Source organism: Sparus aurata, chromosome 5 (genome assembly GCF_900880675.1).
Source record: "Sparus aurata chromosome 5, fSpaAur1.1, whole genome shotgun sequence".
Classification (NCBI taxonomy): Eukaryota; Metazoa; Chordata; class Actinopteri; order Spariformes; family Sparidae; genus Sparus; species Sparus aurata.
The window spans coordinates 21364262-21382753 of NC_044191.1; the positions used below are offsets into that span (position 1 = coordinate 21364262).

Genomic DNA, 18492 nt, shown 5'->3' on the forward strand with positions numbered 1-18492 from the left:
ATCCCAAACCTGTTATACTACTGTAACTACTGGTGCATGAATGTGTACATTGCTTTAAAAGTGATGCTGGTAACAATAGAACTAATGATAGTTTGTATAGGCTAGTGCTGGGTCAGTTGGGAATTTCACCCAGTGCTCAATAAAGTGTTCATCTTAATCTGTCATAACACATAGTAATTTATTATATTTATAACATTTTTGAATTGTTAGCAAAGTTCTGAAGAGTAAATTAAGTTATTAAACAAATGTAGTGGAGTAAGTACAACCTTTCTTTCTGAACTGTGGGCCTACTGGAGCAGACATACATATCAGATATCAAAATATTATATTTTGGCTACATGACTAAAATAATTCTCGATATCATTGTGATATCCACTCAAACTGTGGGTGGTGTGTCACTCTTGTCTGTTATCTTTGCAGACATGATTTTGCTTGGCAGTGGTACAGCCAAACACTACATAGCTTGTATGTTTTTCACATTGTAATCATCAGTGTATTAGTAAGATGGAATATGGAATTTCAGAATATCACGATTATCGTCAATATAGATATATCCTGACACCGTGTGAACAGTGGTTGAATGTGCACACAGTGTCAGGATATATCTATATTGACGATAAGACGCAGACAACATCACAAACAAACATCTTTCAAAATGTTTAAAATGTAAATGTATCCAAATACTGTGATGAAATATTTCACCAATAAATTGATCAAAAATCTAGTTCCTGTAAAGTCAACAGAAAAAAAATACACGTGCAGGTGTGTGTCGAAATGACGATAATCGAGCATCTTTTCTTTCCTGCAGAACGTGTGAGAAGTGTCAGCTCTGCTCGTCTCCTCGCGCATGCCCGGAGACTGGCTCAAGCGCCGTGAGCCCACTGCACTTCGCGCAGATCTCGCGAGAGCGGCCCCTCGCGGCGGTGCCTGGGCGAACCGATGCTGTTGCTGTGGGTTTGATTGACAGGAAACATGTCGGTGTGGTGGGAGCGAACCGGGATGCAGCTGCTGCCAAGGGAGACAGGGAGTACCTGCATCCAATCCACACATCAGCACCTTTAAAACCACCAGGCTTCCCCCACCGATACGTCTGCCTGCGATGCGCTGAACAGCTTCCCTCTCTCTCTCTCTCTCGCTCTCTCTCTCTCTCTCTCTCTCTTTTTTTAAACACCCATCTGAAGCGAAGGGGGCACCCAATGGATGCTGTGGCGAACCGTGTAGTCCCGCTCGGTATCTTCATATTGTGTTTGATTTAAGCCGAGACACCTTGATGAAACAGCAGGAACTACGAGGACTGTTGTTGCAATGGAGTCGACTCTCTCTCGGCTCAAAGCCCTTCTGTAAACCTCCAGCATCTCGTTTCATGGCGTTTTGCAGGTTGCTCATCTGCTCCGTGGGCTCCTCTCCACGTTTCTTTTCTGAATTTATTTTTTAATTATTAATTTTTTGTTGTTTTTCTTTTTTTTTTTCTTTTTTTTTTTAAAAAAGAAAATATTTTCTTTTTTGTTCTGAAAGTGCAACGGGGGAGAAAAAAACGACCACTGCTCGCAAAAACTATGAACGAGGAGATGACAAAAAGCGAGGAGCAGCATCTTAGTTTGCAGAAAGCCTTGCAGCAGTGCGAGTTGGTGCAAAATATGATAGACATAAGCATTTCTAGTTTGGAGGGTTTACGGACCAAATGTGCCACATCCAACGACTTGACACAGAAAGAGATACGAACGCTGGAGGTAAGACGACCGAAATCTCTGCTGTGCATCTCCATCTGAATCAATACGGAGGGCTGTCACCGTCTGTTATTCATTCCTAGGCCACTGTGCACATTTTCCGCGACATACTGCTTTTTTTTTTCATCAACTATTTTCCTTTTTTTGTTTGTTGTCTGTGTTGTTTGTTGCACAGACGTGCGTAAAAAAGATGTGCCGCTAAAAAAGCCCGACGCTATCTGTGTTGTGCAGTGTAATAAATCAGGAGGCTGTACAGGGGCTGCAGTGGGGCTGCTGGAGTCTTGCGCATTCTGCAGGTGGCGGGGAGAGAAGGTGGCTCTTCTCCATCAGAATAATATCTGAGGCAGCCGAGGCCTATAGGCAGCCCGTGTTTACAGTCCATTACCGATATGCCAGCCTGCGCATCTGTCCTCTCACGGCCGCATCCAGGCCCCGGCTGTTACGCAAGGCGAGCAGATTACTGAAATTGTTACCAAATATCGTTATTCGTTTAATTGGCCCGTGGGGGTATATTCCGTAAATTGCGTTACGTAATGGCCATAATATCCCCGGTGTTTGTGTTTGAGAATACCAGGCTGTCCGTTTCGAGACCACTTGAACCAGTCCAACAACCAACCAACCCCCCTCCTCCTCTTCCTCCTCTTCCTCCTCCTTCTCCTCCTCCACCTCCTCCCCCTCTCCCTCCTCACCAGCAGGAGAAAAAGGGGGCTGTCACGGGACATAAAAATATGCCATAAAGTGCGATAAGGTCAGTGAAAACTCACCACTGATCCTCCGCGGGCGCAGAGCAGCATTAAGGGCCCGTGACGATGTGATGGTGATGCCCGAGGAGATTAAAACAAATACCATTAAGTGCGTTAAAAGTCGCCATAAAACTCCCCCAAGTGAGGATCTGTGTGTGCCATCAACACACGTCCGAGTCCCAGAGGGGATATAATTGAGATGTTACATAAAGTGGAGTCACTTTTGAGTGCCGCACGCAGGAATATGATGCCATATAATATACACGAACATCACTCACGGTCCCATGTTGAACGCGTGTCCGAGCGACTTAAGTGAAGTTCGCGTACGAGTGAGACGGGACAGGAGCGGAAATCCAAGAGGAGAGAGGAGACAGGTGTGCTACAGTGAAGATACACGGTCACTATGTTCCAAAAAAGCAGTGACAGCCTACAACATGTTATGTTAGGAGGAGGTTTCAAGAGAGGAGGAAAATCTTGACTGGTAGATTTTCAGGACGGATTAAACGGACTAAACTAACACAAGTTTACACTGTTTTACTGTGTTTATGTTTGCAAGTCCCTGTCCAACAGTGTTCTATTCCCTCCGAGGACGGCTTGTTTATATGGAAATATATCAAATAACTATTTCTGAGTTTGTATTTTTACCTTATCTATATTGTAAATTAACTTAGATTTTTTTAGTTTTTTAAAAAACATAATCGTATGTGATATTTTGGCATCAGGAGGTCTGCTCTTGGGCTGGACGTCCTTTTGTTTTTGGTCTCAGACATTTGCTTGGTCTACACATGACCCTCCGCCATGGTTTTTCTCTCGGGGGTTTTATGTGGGTGCGGTTGCTAGCCCCAAGCCCAACCCTCCTCCTTTTTCACCTGGGAGTTAAGTGCACCTTTAATATAAGCCTGACAGATCTTTGTGAATGGATTTTTAAAAACTAAGATTTGATTTATTGGGTCATGATTTGACCTTTTTGCACAAACTGAACAAAAAGCTCCCCTAAAAGTAAAGATATAACCCCAGACAATAGTCCTATGTATAAAAAAACTGGATGGTTAAATGGGGTCACAAAAGGGGGAAGGGGTATTTATCTTTTCTCATGGCGGAAGTGTTGTCTGACTCTTTTGGGAGATCAGAGCAGAGTTTTTTACTTTATATCTCATGTTGTAATCTAACAAATACAAACTCCTACATAAGCAGTGACACGGACGTGCTGAAACGATACGTTCACCCAAAAATAAACAGTCAGTCTTGGTATTCTCAACCTCATTCCGATTGGAAAGTCAGGTGAAGTGTCGCTGTCCACAAAACATTCCTGGAGATTCACAGCAAAACAGGGTTGCAGCATTCTCCTTAACAGCTGAAGTAGATGGCTTCTCTCCTTTAAGTCCTTGGATGCCCCCGAGATGCCGAACTAATTTAAAAAGATGTTCTGTTTGGTTTTAAAATGTTATAAGCCCCCATCTCATTCAGTTGAATACTGCAACACCAGCCCCATTCGCACTGCTGTTGGATGCGGGGATCCTGCGCCAATTCTCCACCTCTGCGTGAATGTCTTGGAGGTGGCGAGGGGTGAAATTTTGCTCCGGCGCTGATCCGCCTCTCGAGGTACTATCAGAGGCGCAGTATTGGCGAACTGAACCAGTGCGAACAGATAAGCTGGCGTCACGTATCGAGGGCGTGTCGATCGGATAGTCTGATAACTGCACAGGTCCTTCACTCAACTAAACAAAGAAAAACGTCCCACAAAGCAACGTTACATGACCCAACAAACGTAATTTAATAACTGTAATTGTCTTTGGCAGCTTATATGAGGAAAAAAATACCGCAGATAGACGTGAAGAAGCATCCGTCCTTCTGCCTGTCCTTTCGACTCCTCGTCACATTTTTGCACTCTTTAGGATCCGCAGCCCCGGCTTTCTGTGTGAATTACACAGCGGTTAGCCTTTACGGAGGCGTTGATTGGCTCTGTGTGAACGACCTACGACGGAGAATTGGCGAACCACCGCTGCGGCGATAATGCAGTTTGTCCCTAAATCTCCTGACATGTTCTGACTACAGAACTTTACCTGACTTTCCATCAGTGTGGAGATGAGTGGGTAATGACTAAACTTTAATTTTTTTGGTGAACTATTCCTTTAAAAGGACCTCGCAGACTTTTTGACCAATGTTTGTGCTATAGAGTGTTTTAAGGTACGAGTGTTGTTGGTATCACCTCTACCAGACTGGCACACAATGTGACATTGAAAGTGGAAGGTTAGGGCAAACCAGTGGAGACAATACAGGCTACAAAACACTCATAACTTATTAATGTGTTTGTACACGACCTGTTGAATGGGATGTCGGAAATATAATGCGCACGGGGTGTTACATCTGGCTTCACTTTGTGTACAAGTTGTAGTTCTTCAGAGTGACACCGTGCTCTGCGGCAAACATTTCTATCACAGATTTGCTTTCACTTCATACCTAATACACTTTCATGGCTTCTACATAACAAGCAAAGTGAGATCCGTCCTGTGAAAACTCATTTTGTGCGTTACCTCACCTCGGTAGCTAACGATGCGATGCTTGTTTTCGAATGCAGTTAATACGAAATGTGCTCCCGTTGAGTCGCATGGCACATTACTGAAAGTTGCAGTTATTATTTCCGTATTGTTGCGATCCAAAATTTTGAGTTAACATTTATGACAGGATGCTGCGGCAAAGCCTATCCAGCATCCAGGTCAATGCAATTATTTACATTTACATTTAGTCCAATGCGATAGTAATTCATACATACATTCAGGGTGGTGGTTGCCATGCAAGGTGCCGACCAGCACATCAGGAGCAGTTTGGGGTTCAGTATCCTGCCCAAAGACACTTCGATATGCAGACCATGGGAATCGAACCAGCGACCTTCCAATAACAAGGTCCTGGCTCTACCCCTGAGCCGCCCACAGCTATCATACACATCGTCTGACATATCAACATACAAAATTGTTTCAGCAATTCACCCATCTGGTGGACACAGAGGGACATTAGAATTCATTGGAAGTCATACTTCTGACCTCTTGGATGAATATCATCATCATCATCATCATCATATCCATATTGTCTCCATGTTTTTTTTTGCCGGGCAGGTGGCGCACAGTGGCTGGAACAGGGTTGATGAGATCAAACTTTGACATTACACATGATTAGTTTATAAATATTGGTTTAAATTGTGTGTCAAATTCCACATCTCTATCTATGTTTGCGTCCGAGTGCCGAGTTTCCTTGACCCCGTCCTGACTTATATTCACTCTATGGTTGCTCTCTTTCTCCCTCTGCCTTCATAACTGCATGTCAACCCATAGATGTGACTCAGATTTGTTACTTTAAATGAAGAACTAACAGTGAGTGATGAAGAAAACCTCACTTGTACAACTCTCTCTGTCGACGTTCTGCTTTCATACAGATTTGACCACGCTGACCAAACGAGTCAGTGAAAATAATTAAAAATAAAATGTAAAATTGTTTTATACGCTTCATTCAAAGTGCTTGAAGAATAGTCGGCCACACTTTCATTAAATGTATGCCCACCAGACAAAATAATAGAAACACTGATGCGAATTCAGGTCACAGTGAGATATTTTGGTAGTCACGTACTGTTGTGGGCTGCAATTCTTCTGTTGTTAAATTTAGGCTACAATCTACTTGTAGAACACATTTTTATCAATACCCAGGAACCAATACAGAATTTTCTTTGGCTACAGCCAAAACTCGGTCTGGATGGACCTGCACATCAGTTTATTTCTCATTTTATATCATTTCAATGTTCTCTGCAGGGGTTGAACACACCAATGTATGTGAGACAAACGCTCAAGAGAAAGAAACAGGTGTAAGATGTGAATGAGGACAAACATGCTTGACAGTTAATTACAAATACAACAAAAGGGTTACTCCTGAGAAACCGGCTAATCTTCCTCAAATTGTCTGAGTAGGAGAGCCTTTCAGGGATGGCGGACCTCTTACTGCCACAGCGACGAATGAGTTGTACACCAGGGGTTTTGATCAGGATCACAGTGACGTCGGTCGTACGCAAAGCCCTCTTCGTTAACCTGTCATGATCTTTAATGAGCGTCGTGTGTGCGGGAGATTCCTCTATGATATCTCTGTTTGCCACGTCCGTTATTAACCTGAAGGACCCAGATTGCACCTCAGACACAATCTGTTAGAGCCGTTGAGTGCTAACCTTCCTTCAGCCAAAAGCTTTACCAAGAATAGCAAGCCCATATCATTACCTGGATGAAGTGTTAGTACTGGTTTTTCATTAATATGATTATGCATTGTCGGCAGTATCCCTTGGATACGCTGGAACGACCGACGGGCGTGATGAATGATCTTTTTTTTTTTTTTTTAGGGATGCAGAAACATGGTAGTGTGTGACATGTGAATCAATTATGTATTTCATGTAACAGTGAAGAAAAGAAGGTCAAAACAAGTGCTGTTTTACATTTATATTCAAGTATATGAGATGGGCTTAACAGTGTTTATCTGAACAAGAAGTGTAGCACCAGCTTTTTTTTGTGCTTCAAAGGTGGGACCGAGGTATTTTTCTACTCTAGAGTCGGAGGATCAAGGGCTACGGACAGCTGAAGCACCGTGTCTCGGAAGGTCACAGGGTTCGTTGTGCTCGAAGCAAACTAGGTCATACAAAGTGTCACCTGACCACAACTAAAGTCACAAGTATTTGTACCTGAATTGAATGGTCACACTCACAGTAAGAAAAGCCTGCTGTTCAAGTCTCCTTGTCTGTGTCTTACTGCCACATCTCTGCACATCTAAATATTTAGAACGTGATTTTGACACTCTCTGTCTGCTATATCTGTGTTTAAGTTGAATAAAAAAACGTATTAGCAAACGACAGATTATTTACAGGTCCAGAAGTTACAGGGCAACATTATCATTCGTTTGTGGCCACCTGGCACATGTTAATCCATTATTCACCCTGCTTTTAATCTCTGTTTTTGGTCTCCACTACCTCCTCGAGGAAATATCTGGCTCTAGCTGCCGAATGCTCTGCTAGGTTTGCCAGCTTGTTGCTAACTGTGTCTGTCTGCTGTTTGGTGCTGAGCAGGTAGTGTGTGGGTTTTTTTTTTTTTTTTGAGCTTTGTCGCTGAAAACAGCTGAATTCTGTGGCAGAAATCGACACTGTGAGAGCAGCAAGAGTGAACAAAAAAAAGTAAAGTTGTGGGTCGTACAGCTGAACAGTGAGACCAGGCCTGCTATAAACTTTAAAGCTTTGCACAGATTCAGAATCCTCTGAATGATTCACTTTGCCATTTGACAAAAGTAGTGAATTTAGCTGTTTTGAAAATTACATACATTCACTTTACCTGCTTTGAGACGTACTGCTCGGTCTGTGAAAACAGTTGCATAAAATAACCCTGTCAGCAGGGTCTAACAAATGACATGACTAACTTGCATTATGGGAGGTGTAGTAGTCTACAGAGCCTGTATATATATATATATATATATATATATATATATATATATATATATATATATTTAGCCAGTTTCAATACACCGTATAATCTGACTGCTTTTGGCCTGTGGACAACAATGTCTCCAAAATCATTGTGTTCCCCTGCTGCTAAACTTTGGGTGGTGACATCACTGTCACTGCTTCTCTGGCATTCATCTGTGAATCATGCGACTGTTTGCAGATCTTCACTGTTTTACGTGACTGAATGAGGAATTTACAAGTATGACAAACTCCAGGATAATTCCTGGATAGTAATATTTTACTCTGAGATCATGAAAAACAGTTTTTTTTTTGCTGATGTTTTTTTTTCTTAAAGATTTAGCACCTATCTTTTGTCCATCACTGAGAATGCATTTATTCATGTGATGACTGTTTCCTTGGATATTTTCACCCACTAAGCAGTTTGGTTGATACAGTTGTAACGACTACTGTACGCGGCAGCTCAGCGAGCTACAATTTGGTACAATCAGTTGAGGAAATGATGCTTTAAGGTACAAAACAATTGTTAGTTACATTACTTTTAGTTGTCCCCTCACATGAACAGAGGTTATTTTCGACCAACCTTTGCTGAAAGACTAGCGCATTGCTGTTGAATAAGCCTGAATGTTAGTCTATGCAGATTAGATAAATCTGGTGTGGAAGTTATCGTCTGCTGTGCATTCATTAAGTGTTCGAGTTGATCTGGATTAACTGTGAGTGTAGTAGTAGAGGTCACTTTAGCACATGTCTCGACTGGGACTAGCACCATAAAGGATCATCAAGAGTCATCTTAAAGCGACACGCCACCATTTAAGGGAGTATGGTTACGTTATGGACTTCTTAGGATTTTATTGTTTGACAAGATTAAAGTGCATGTCAATGGCTCTTCCTGCACACATTAACAAAAAATACATTCAACCACGGGAGTTCATGGATGTCCACGCAGTTTAAGACACAGGTACAAAGACTTGACCCAGCTGAGATCGTTGGGTGTTTGTAACTTGATGGTGAAAAAAAGCAAAGCATTATATCAGAGGCCTATCAAGTAGTCTGTGCCGGGCAGAGACAGAAGGTAAAGATAATAAAGTGTGAAAGGAAGGGATAGTTTTCAGTTTGTGGTGTGCTTTTGTTAGCCTGCTAGCCCTAGCAGCTTATGCTCGTGCACCTGCCCACAGTAGGCCACAGTATGTTCAGTCCCTTCTGGTTTTTTCTACAGCAAGGGCGTAAAGTTTGACTTGCCAAATGTGCTCTGAATGAAGCTTTAGGATGGTGATGCCACTTGGTGGTAGGTTTTACATGTTAAATCAGGGGCATCCAACCCTCCTTACCTGGGGGCCACAATGCTGATACTCTTCTACTGGACTGCTCAGTGTATACTAAACTTTATTTCAACAGTAAGTTTAGCTACACTCAAAAGTGGTAGTTGTAGTTGGTAGTCTGTCTAATTTCATCACATAAGTTCACTGTAAAAGGTTGGAGGTAATGCAATGTTTTGTATAATGTTGAGTCAGTGTGTATTAAACTAATATAGATGGAGCACTTAGGTAATTATTTTTTGAGTTTCGTTCCGAACTCCTTTTAGTTTTCCAAATTGTATAATACTGACGTTTTGGGAAGCGTCCAGCCTGACCTACAATCCCAAAGCATCAAATGGTGGTCTTGGTAAATGGTCTTGCATTTTCATAACGCTTTTCCAGTCTACTGACCGCTCAAAGCGCTATACAATACTTGCCACATTAACCCATTCACACACACATTCATACACCGATGGCGGAGGCTGCCACTTCAACATGCAGCTTTCGATTACTAGACGACCTGAGCTCCGCATCGGTATGCGATAAGTTGCGAATTGAATGTTTTAGGCATACTGTTTCAGTCAAGTAAGACCTAGTGCCACATGAGATTGTATTTTTTTAGAATGGCAGCCTTCTCCACACAGAGGAGACAGGGATAATTCAAGGAGAATATAATCAATAGTCAAGGTTCACCAGTAGGCCTTTACAAAAGGCTGAGTCCTTACCACAGTGGACTGGGTTTGATTCTAGCCTCTATGCTGCATGTTGACCCCTCTCTTTTCTGTTCAGATCTTCAGCTGGTCTATCCATTAATGGAGTAAAAAGCCCCACTTTTGGCCTCTTTTGCTCCAGATCAACCTTTTTTTCAGGTATAGAAAGTGAGATTTTGGTTTCAGATGCACTGCGGTGAATCAGATCAGCCGCTGATCATAGCTGAAGTGTTAAGGAGCAGCTTGCTAGTGATCTTTTTTTAGAATTCAAATATATTTGTATGGTGACTTTCACAATGAATTCTAAACATGTCAGAGGCCCTATTCAATTGTCTCCATGTTTAGCCTCTGGGCAAGTAGTTTAGGACCCTTGCTTTAGCGTCTTCGTGTCATGCTATTGTCTACTACAACTGCCTTACATAAATATCACTGAAAATCTACAGCAACTCTAAACTAAGATAGTGATTTGTGCTTTTAGGTAAATGCTAGCGTCAGTATGCTAACACAATTACCCTGACAATGCTGACATTGTGACATTCTTATGAATAATGCCATCTTGGTTAGCATGCTTACCTTTGCCAATCTAATTGAGTTTTTGTTGAGAAATTTCAGTCTGGATCAAGGTGGTGGACTGACTGACAGATCAGACTGTAGCATTACTTCACAGTCGCAATAAAATCTTTCGGTGTACATTTTTACTCACTTTGAGAAGTCCGGTCTTTCTGTCCCTCTCTTTCTTTCTCTCTCACACTCCTTTCAAACGGACCGAATACCTGCTTCTGTGTGCTATGCCATGCTATGTTGTTGGCACATATGGCAAGACATATTCTAAGCAGACGCACAAGGTATAATATATTTCTAAGAGTATGATATACAGTAAGAAGTCGACACATTTAGCGAGGGTAAATGTGTGTTTCTCTGTAGGAGTGGACCGAGCAGTCGCCTTATCGGGCAGAGCGTTAGCAGCCGTGGGCAGCTGCTGTAGGGTTTTTCTGCATTCAGAGGTGACTTGCGAGTCCCTCCTCCACTGGTTTCTACTTTGGTATGCACTGATGTAGGCCAGCTCTGTCTAATTTCTAGCAGTCATTTTGTAGGTGTATGTTTGGAACGGGGCCATCCAAATGTATCATCCTTAAGTCTTCGAGCATCACGTCACCCTCTGTGGGCCTGGACATTATTCCACCATCGTTTTTGTAATCAGACCAATTGTTTGAGCTCAGATTTGCTTCACTACACATATATTGACTGTAAATCTCCCTTAGGACTTAAATACATCAAAAACATGTCAGAATATCTAGTCTTGAACATGTTAATTGATCGGTCTCTGATGGATGTGTCCCTGTCTGATATAGTTCTTTGATTGTTTTATCCTTTGCTCCTGGCAGTCTTTGGCCTTTCTACATGTAGCACACTGAATAAATGGTAAGAGTTGCCGTGTCATAAAAGTAAAACAATGCGAGATTCAATTTGTTAGAAGGGGACATGTTTTGGATAAGACTATTAGAGAGAGTTGTTAGATAAAACGGAGGGGGGTAATTGCTCCTTCCTTACTTTCTACCTGATTACTTGCGGCACCCACACCCACCTTCAAAATTAACCTTCAAATTGAATCTCAACTACACACCTGTGAAGTTATGTGACATATCTTCCATGGCTCTGTGATATAATATCCAATGTCTTCAAATTGCTTCTTTTGTCCAAACCATCCCAAACACTCTTCATTTGCCATCATTAAAAACAATAGAATAGAGAGACGATGTAGAATGTGTGACATGATACATATTAATGGTCACAGGGGCTTAAAATATCTAGAATATTAGAAAAATTGAAAAGAGGAATGTTTCGTCCATGATTGAAATTGCACACAAAGTTAAATTCACATATACAATCTGCATGTTGCATTCACTGTGTAAATGAAGATGAGCCAGCTTTGGTAATGCTACAAAAACTTAAGTGTATTTGTGTAACTTCCACCAGAAAGGATGCATTTGTGACAGAAAGTTTGACCGTTCACCCATCCATCAGTCCCTGAGCTCGAGGCATTGCGAGATCACATTATTGTTGTTTGAGGGATCGGAGACTGTTGCATGTATTTTACCTGCGCTGGTTATATCCAGGCTGTCCAGGAATTTCAGTGTCTGTCAGGACAGTTACAGAACTCTACATGCTAAGGTTTTCCTTTAACGTCAGTCGTATTTCAAACAGCTTTGATCGGCTGAATAGTTTTAAAACAAAAGGAAAGAAAGTGTTGTAATATTATGGTGAAAATGTATTTAACGTCTTTTTGATTGACCAGCCAAAACTCTTATGGAGATATTCATGGAAATATTCAGATGTTTACGTGATCAAATGAGATACCTTCTTGCAAATATTTAAACACTAATGACCACTCTGAGCGCCCATTCACCCGTTTACGCACTGGTGGCAGAAGCTACCTTGAAGGGGCTGAGTGTCTTGCCCAAGGACACATGGACACATAGACTACTGGAACCATTGGACCAGCGACTCAGTACTCCATGTTCTGTGCTGCGGCTGCACATCAAAACATTTGTGCTTTTCAGAACATTTTGCCACTCCTGCCTTTATTTTATACGCCGTGATAGAATTTAATATTGACCTTTTTGCAGCAACCTTTTCCATTATTGGGTCTCTATTTAGTATTCTGTCTTTCTTTTAGTAAAAACAGGTTGGTTCTTCAGGACAGGTCCAGTCAACAAAGAGCTTTGTTGTTGCGATCCAGGACTAAAACTAATGGATTTCATGTTTTGCTGCTGATACATGTCAATCTACTGTATTATTAAAGCTCTGCTAATAAGATGTGCACCAGGTTTGTTTCCTTTCTTTACAGACTTTTTTTTTTTTTACACTACATGCAGTTTTCATGTTGTGCTGGAAATATTTTTTTGTTTTAAATGTGAAAAGATTAAAGAGGATGTGATGTGAATCTCCAACCCTCCCTCACTGTATTTTTCTCTGTTCTCTCAGGGGAAGTTGGTGAAGTACTTCAGCCGCCAGCTGTCCTGTAAGTGCAAAGTGGCCTTAGAGGAGCGCAGTGCCGAGCTGGAGGACTTCCCTCGCCTCGGCCACTGGTTCCGCATCGTCAACCTGAGGAAAGAGGTCACAGAGGTAGATACATCCAGTCATGATTGTATTATGTAAAAAGCCACTCATCAGATAATCTTTATTTACAATGTAGGAATGTTAGGTGAGATTGCTCTCACAAAAAATATGGTATCTGATAATGTTTGTATTGACAGAGGGTCTCAGGGTCTCCCTTTCATGACTGTGAAGGCAATAATATATGATTTAATCATATTACATATTATCATTAATATAATGTAATTCTGTATATGTTATGTTTCTCTCATCAACAACCTCTTACAAAGATTTTCTGCTTTGACTTTTAAAATATATTTTATTGCTTGTTCAGACAGCCTATTCATGTGTAAGGGGAGAAAAAACAAGCAAACAACAACTATTGTGCTGCCATCTGTTTATACAATTACATTTTGTTTTGAAAAGTATTTAAGAACAAATGTTGCACTGAAAATAAATCTAACAGAGGTGTCAAAGTCGAATGTTATCTGATAAATTGTTTCCGTTGATGTCCCTCAGTGGTTAAATTGCATTGTGGATAAGGTAGGTACCAGCTTCTCACCTGGCACCTGCATTACCCACAATGCAACTGAGCCACTAATTGACAGCACTGGATGTAATGTATCCGATTGCATGCAGCCTCCTCTGGAGCCCCAAAAGGCTTGATACAGTATTCACATATGCAGTAGTACTAATAAATGAAGTACTAGAGATGTCTTTGTGCCAGGCTTCAAAACAGGGGGACATCTCTTGGCTTCAGACCTTAAGAATGATCTTCTTTCTTTTCTTCTAGAATGGATGTTTTTGGAATAGGATCACAACTTAAGAGTTTGGTTTAGAAACCAAAACATATGAGCTAGCGTTCCATCAGATCATTAGCATAAAAGACAAAATGATGAATAGAGCCTGACTTAAGTGATGTTTTGATTTGCATGAGAAAGAGTGTATGCCATGAAGACATTTAGCCTTTAGAACTTTGTCCTCCTATTTCACCCTCCCAGTACAGACCTCAGGTACTGCATAGATGCAACATCTGACCTGCGTCAGCCTTTACAAGCAGCTTATTGGTATCAGGTTCAGTTGGCACCAGAGACTGAAGTTCATCAGGATTAAAACAGGTTTCAAACTTTAAAATGTTTCCTGTGACATAGTTTCTGATTTGTAGATCCCTAAAGACATGATTATTAGTTTACAGGTCATTAAGACAACAAAACGCTACCTTATAGGTTAAAAAGAAAGCATTATTATTATAAATGTAGGGTGATGACTGACCCCTTTAATGTGATTTTTGATGCATGGAGTAGCACTGGAAGAGAATTTAATATTAGACTCCATAGCCATACATGATGAGGTTGCGTCTATTAGTTCTTTGGGATATGCGCCCTGTTTGCCCACTGATAGCGGTAAAACACAGGTCGTTCCAGTCCTCCTACGACTCCTAAAGGGGGTTTAGACAGAAAATGGTGATGATGGTTTGAAATAAACCAAAAAATCTGGGCACAGTCACCTTTTTATTGAGCATTCGTTCGGGCAATTATTGACAGAGAATATTTGCCAATACTCAATATCACTTTAAGGTTTTTCCATTGATTTGTCACATGCCAGTATTCACTTACAACCTTCTCCTCTTTTATCCCAGTGATCGATAATCGGCTGAGTTGGTGAACAGCAGTGCCCCGTGTGTGATTTTGGTTTTAGTTGAAAGCTGTTTTTGAATCACATGTTTCCCCTCTTATCGGTTAGTCTCTTATCAAGCAGCAGCAACACTGCTGGAAGTTCAGAGCACTGCACATGTTTTATGCTGCAGTTCTCCTGATGGCTACTAGAGGGCTGCAAGAAAACACTGTTACTTTTCTCTTGAAATATACAGTAAATGTCTATGAAGTTTTTACACAAAAGGTTACACTCTCAGTAGTTAATATCACACCTTTTAACTTGTAATTTGATGCCAATTTGGAGAGGAACTGTTCCATTTATTAAAGCTGATTTGATTTTCATTCTTATTTGATAAAGATTGCTGCAACAGAAAACAGAATTGCATGCTTTAAATGTGAAACTGAAGACCCATTTCTTTTTACATCCATGACTTTTCCACTCTTGTTGTGTAAAATGTTCCCCTGAGCACCTTAACATAACATCTTCAGCTGTAAACTGGAACTGTAAATCAAATGTTCTGCGTATTAATACAAAATTAATTTACAAAATTAATACAATCTTAACAGCGTGTGTGTATCAGTGAGTGTTTGTAATTGTGTCACGGTGTATGTGTGTGTGTGTTTTGCAGGAGATGAGTCCAGGTGAGGTGACCCTGGAGGGCCTGCTGGAAATGAGCGAGGAGCAGGTGTGTGAGCTGCTACAGAAGTTTGGCGCCAACGAAGAGGAGTGCGCCCGACTCAACGCCTCCCTCTCCTGCCTCAGAAAGGCCCACCAGCTCGGTAAGGGACACACACGTCCGTAGAAACGCCAGCCTCTAAATGTCTTTAAAGGGAAAATGCCGATGTCCTTAAGACCTATCACCATTTCCCACCACTATGTGTAAAAACACATTTAGTTTTTTAATGAAACCTTGATCACCCATCTATCAAGTTACTATCTGTTCTCTCCCACCAGTTACATTATGGTTTCAGGATAAAACAATCAGAAGCACGGACACTTGTTGAAACTTCTCTCCGGTGCATTCAGTGATGCTCCGACATTTGAGATTTCAGAGCCAGCTTCTATGGAGCATTACTTCTTACTTTTCATTTTTTTTTTCATTTTTTGAGGGCATTTTTATTCTTTATTTGACAGGAAATGAGGAGACAGTTAAGGGATGAAATTAAATGGTTTCCCGCCTGAATCAATCTAGAGCCACAAATGAAACGTCACAATTTTAAACCTAACATGGCTAACATGTATTGTCTTGTAATGTTAAGATGCATGAATAAAATATGATTTGGTGTAGCACTGTTTACATCCGACTGGATTCATTAACACCCAAACAATTCCCTCATTATCCTGCCTGTGATTCTATATGATGTGTAAGATGTTATATAGCATTTTTAATTAATTCAGAAGAGGAGAACTGTTGTGAGGCAGAAGAAGGAGATGGAGGAATTAGATATAGTAAAACAGCTGCATTTTATTATGTTTGTATGTATATTAGCTATCAAGCATGTAGTCTAGTACCAACTACACCATGGCTCTCCAATATTTTCAGGCTTGAGAGATGAAGCAGGGACCCTGTACTTTATATATTGTTTTGAATTCTGTTAAATATTAATCTGAACCTACTATACAGATCTATACTATACATAAAATTGAATCGAAAAAGGAGGCTGCGCATCAAAAGTTAGTGGAGTGCTGGAGTATAAACAAGTAAGCAGCAGTTATTGCTAATGTTCACAACGATCAATTTAGGCTCAGAAGACTGTCTGAAAACTTGGGACAATAATCCTAAATGATCATGTGTTTTAATTACATGTTAGCTGACTGGGTAGGTGCCAAACAGTGATTTGGCATACAGTCAGGTTAACTTGCTCACAACTGCATGAGGAGGGGTTCAAAATCATCAGTGTCTGAAAAGTGTTTTCTTCATTTACAAATGTTTTTTTTTGCTAATAATATGTTGGTTGGATACTGTAGTATTGATGTTAATGTTTATTTTCAGAAACATTCAAATGTTAACTGTTAAAGTAAATAATTAAAAATATGATCAAACAATAATTCCCCCCTCCTTATGTAAGGTGCATAAGATCGATATCAAATCAACAATATTTAACTTCTGATTATGTAAATGCTATGATGGGTGATAGAGGAGAAATAGTTGATGCCTTATATGACACAAATTATCAATAAATGATTAACATCACTTTATGTCACAATAATAACAAATATTACTGGTCTTAATATAGTATCCAGTTTAAAATGGCAACAAACAAGCTTGTTTCTTTTGATTTCTCTTGTGTCTATGGCTCATTATGAACTGAAAGTTAATTGCACAGTGTGCAAACTGTAAACAAAGTTTAGATTGGTCCCCTATAGATCGTTTTCATGGTGCAGTTTTGTCTGTGACTGGGCTTAAATTCTCCTGGGAACATGACGGCTGACTGGCCTGACACCATTTCTATCTGCTTTCACTTCTCTGTTAAAATCTGACGGAGTGAGTAAACTCAAATTTTGTCCTTTGTTGTTGGTAGTCACTACACTAAAGAAAAATAGTTGATCTGGTTGTCTTTGCGACGGTGGCACCAACAATAATACCACTTGGAAACGCCGGTGGGAGAAAAGTTGTCTGTTTCCACTTTGTATTTGTGCCATTGGTAAGAAATCTTTATTTCCAATACATACATACACAAACTGAACTAAGGATCTCAAATATACTTCTTTTTTTCTGCTTTTGTTTGATATCTTTATCATCAGACTATCAAAACAGGTTTTACATGACGTATGACAAAAATCAAATCTGATTCCATTCAGTAAACATCACTAGGTTCTTAAAGCTGCTCATCCTAACGATAACTTAGTAACTACATGGTGTGTTACATAGCTGTTTGGTTTTCTGCTGGTGGCATTGTTTTCTTCAAATGCTCAACCCCAGTGATTCAGTTCCTCTCTTTATTCTTGACAAATCAGTACTTGTAAGACACCACCTGTTTAGAACATCAGTTTCAATGAAGTGGATACATCACTGTGAGGTTTTCATGAGTTATGATTACATGGTCAGCATTTTAAAGATTCGCTGGATGTAACTTTATGATGCGCTCATGCATAACAGTAACCATGTGACAAAAATCCACGATTACTAGTGTGTGTAATGAGTCAGTAAAACTAGGCTGGGACCCAAAAACTTACTTCAGAGTCCAGGCAGGTAAAGAGTTCAGTTTTACTTGATGCCACAAACAGGCAATGATTAATCATGGTCCATTTTAGTATCATGCAAAAGGACAAGTAGAGGTAGAGATCAGGTAGGCAGAGAAAAAGAAGACGTCACACTCGTTCGGCTACTGTATGTTCTGCAAGAAATGGTGTGCAGGTGGACAGGTGGAGGTCAGGTGATGGGGAATGATGGGAACACAAAGGTCACTGCAGGGCAGGATATGAATGACAGGAGAGTTAATGTGTGGCAAAGGAAGAGGGCAGATAGTGAATGTGGCAGAAGAGTCAGGCTGACATTGTAACAGTCTTGAATGGCCCAAGCGGTCGAACAAGAAGCAAAACGTATGTAAAGTGATCATTTAAAAAGGCACATTGTCTCCTTAAGTGTTTCCGTAAACCGTTTTAACACATAATCTATTTACATGCATACATTGTCTCAATTTAGCTTTCATTAGACCTCTTCTCAGGATTGTATCAGCGTGTATAGACTGACATTTCCTCTACCTCTTTTTCACCAGCTGAGGTTCGACAACCTCACACAAATCTTTATAGTGGTTCCTCCTACATTCAACCAGAGCAGAGCCT

At 40.7% G+C, this 18492-nt stretch overlaps 1 protein-coding gene across 3 annotated transcripts in view; it reads left to right on the forward strand.

The window, feature by feature from the left end:
* The first annotated feature begins 890 nt into the window (after positions 1 to 890).
* The window catches only part of ksr2 (kinase suppressor of ras 2), a 111911-nt gene continuing 94309 nt past the window's right edge, over positions 891 to 18492 (forward strand). For all 3 annotated transcript variants that reach the window (XM_030417439.1, XM_030417438.1, XM_030417440.1), the window contains exons 1-3: positions 891 to 1730; positions 12940 to 13080; positions 15335 to 15485. In XM_030417439.1, coding sequence (XP_030273299.1) covers positions 1557 to 1730; positions 12940 to 13080; positions 15335 to 15485 — 466 coding nt within the window. In that variant the 5' untranslated portion in view covers positions 891 to 1556. The remainder of the gene's footprint in view (positions 1731 to 12939; positions 13081 to 15334; positions 15486 to 18492) is intronic.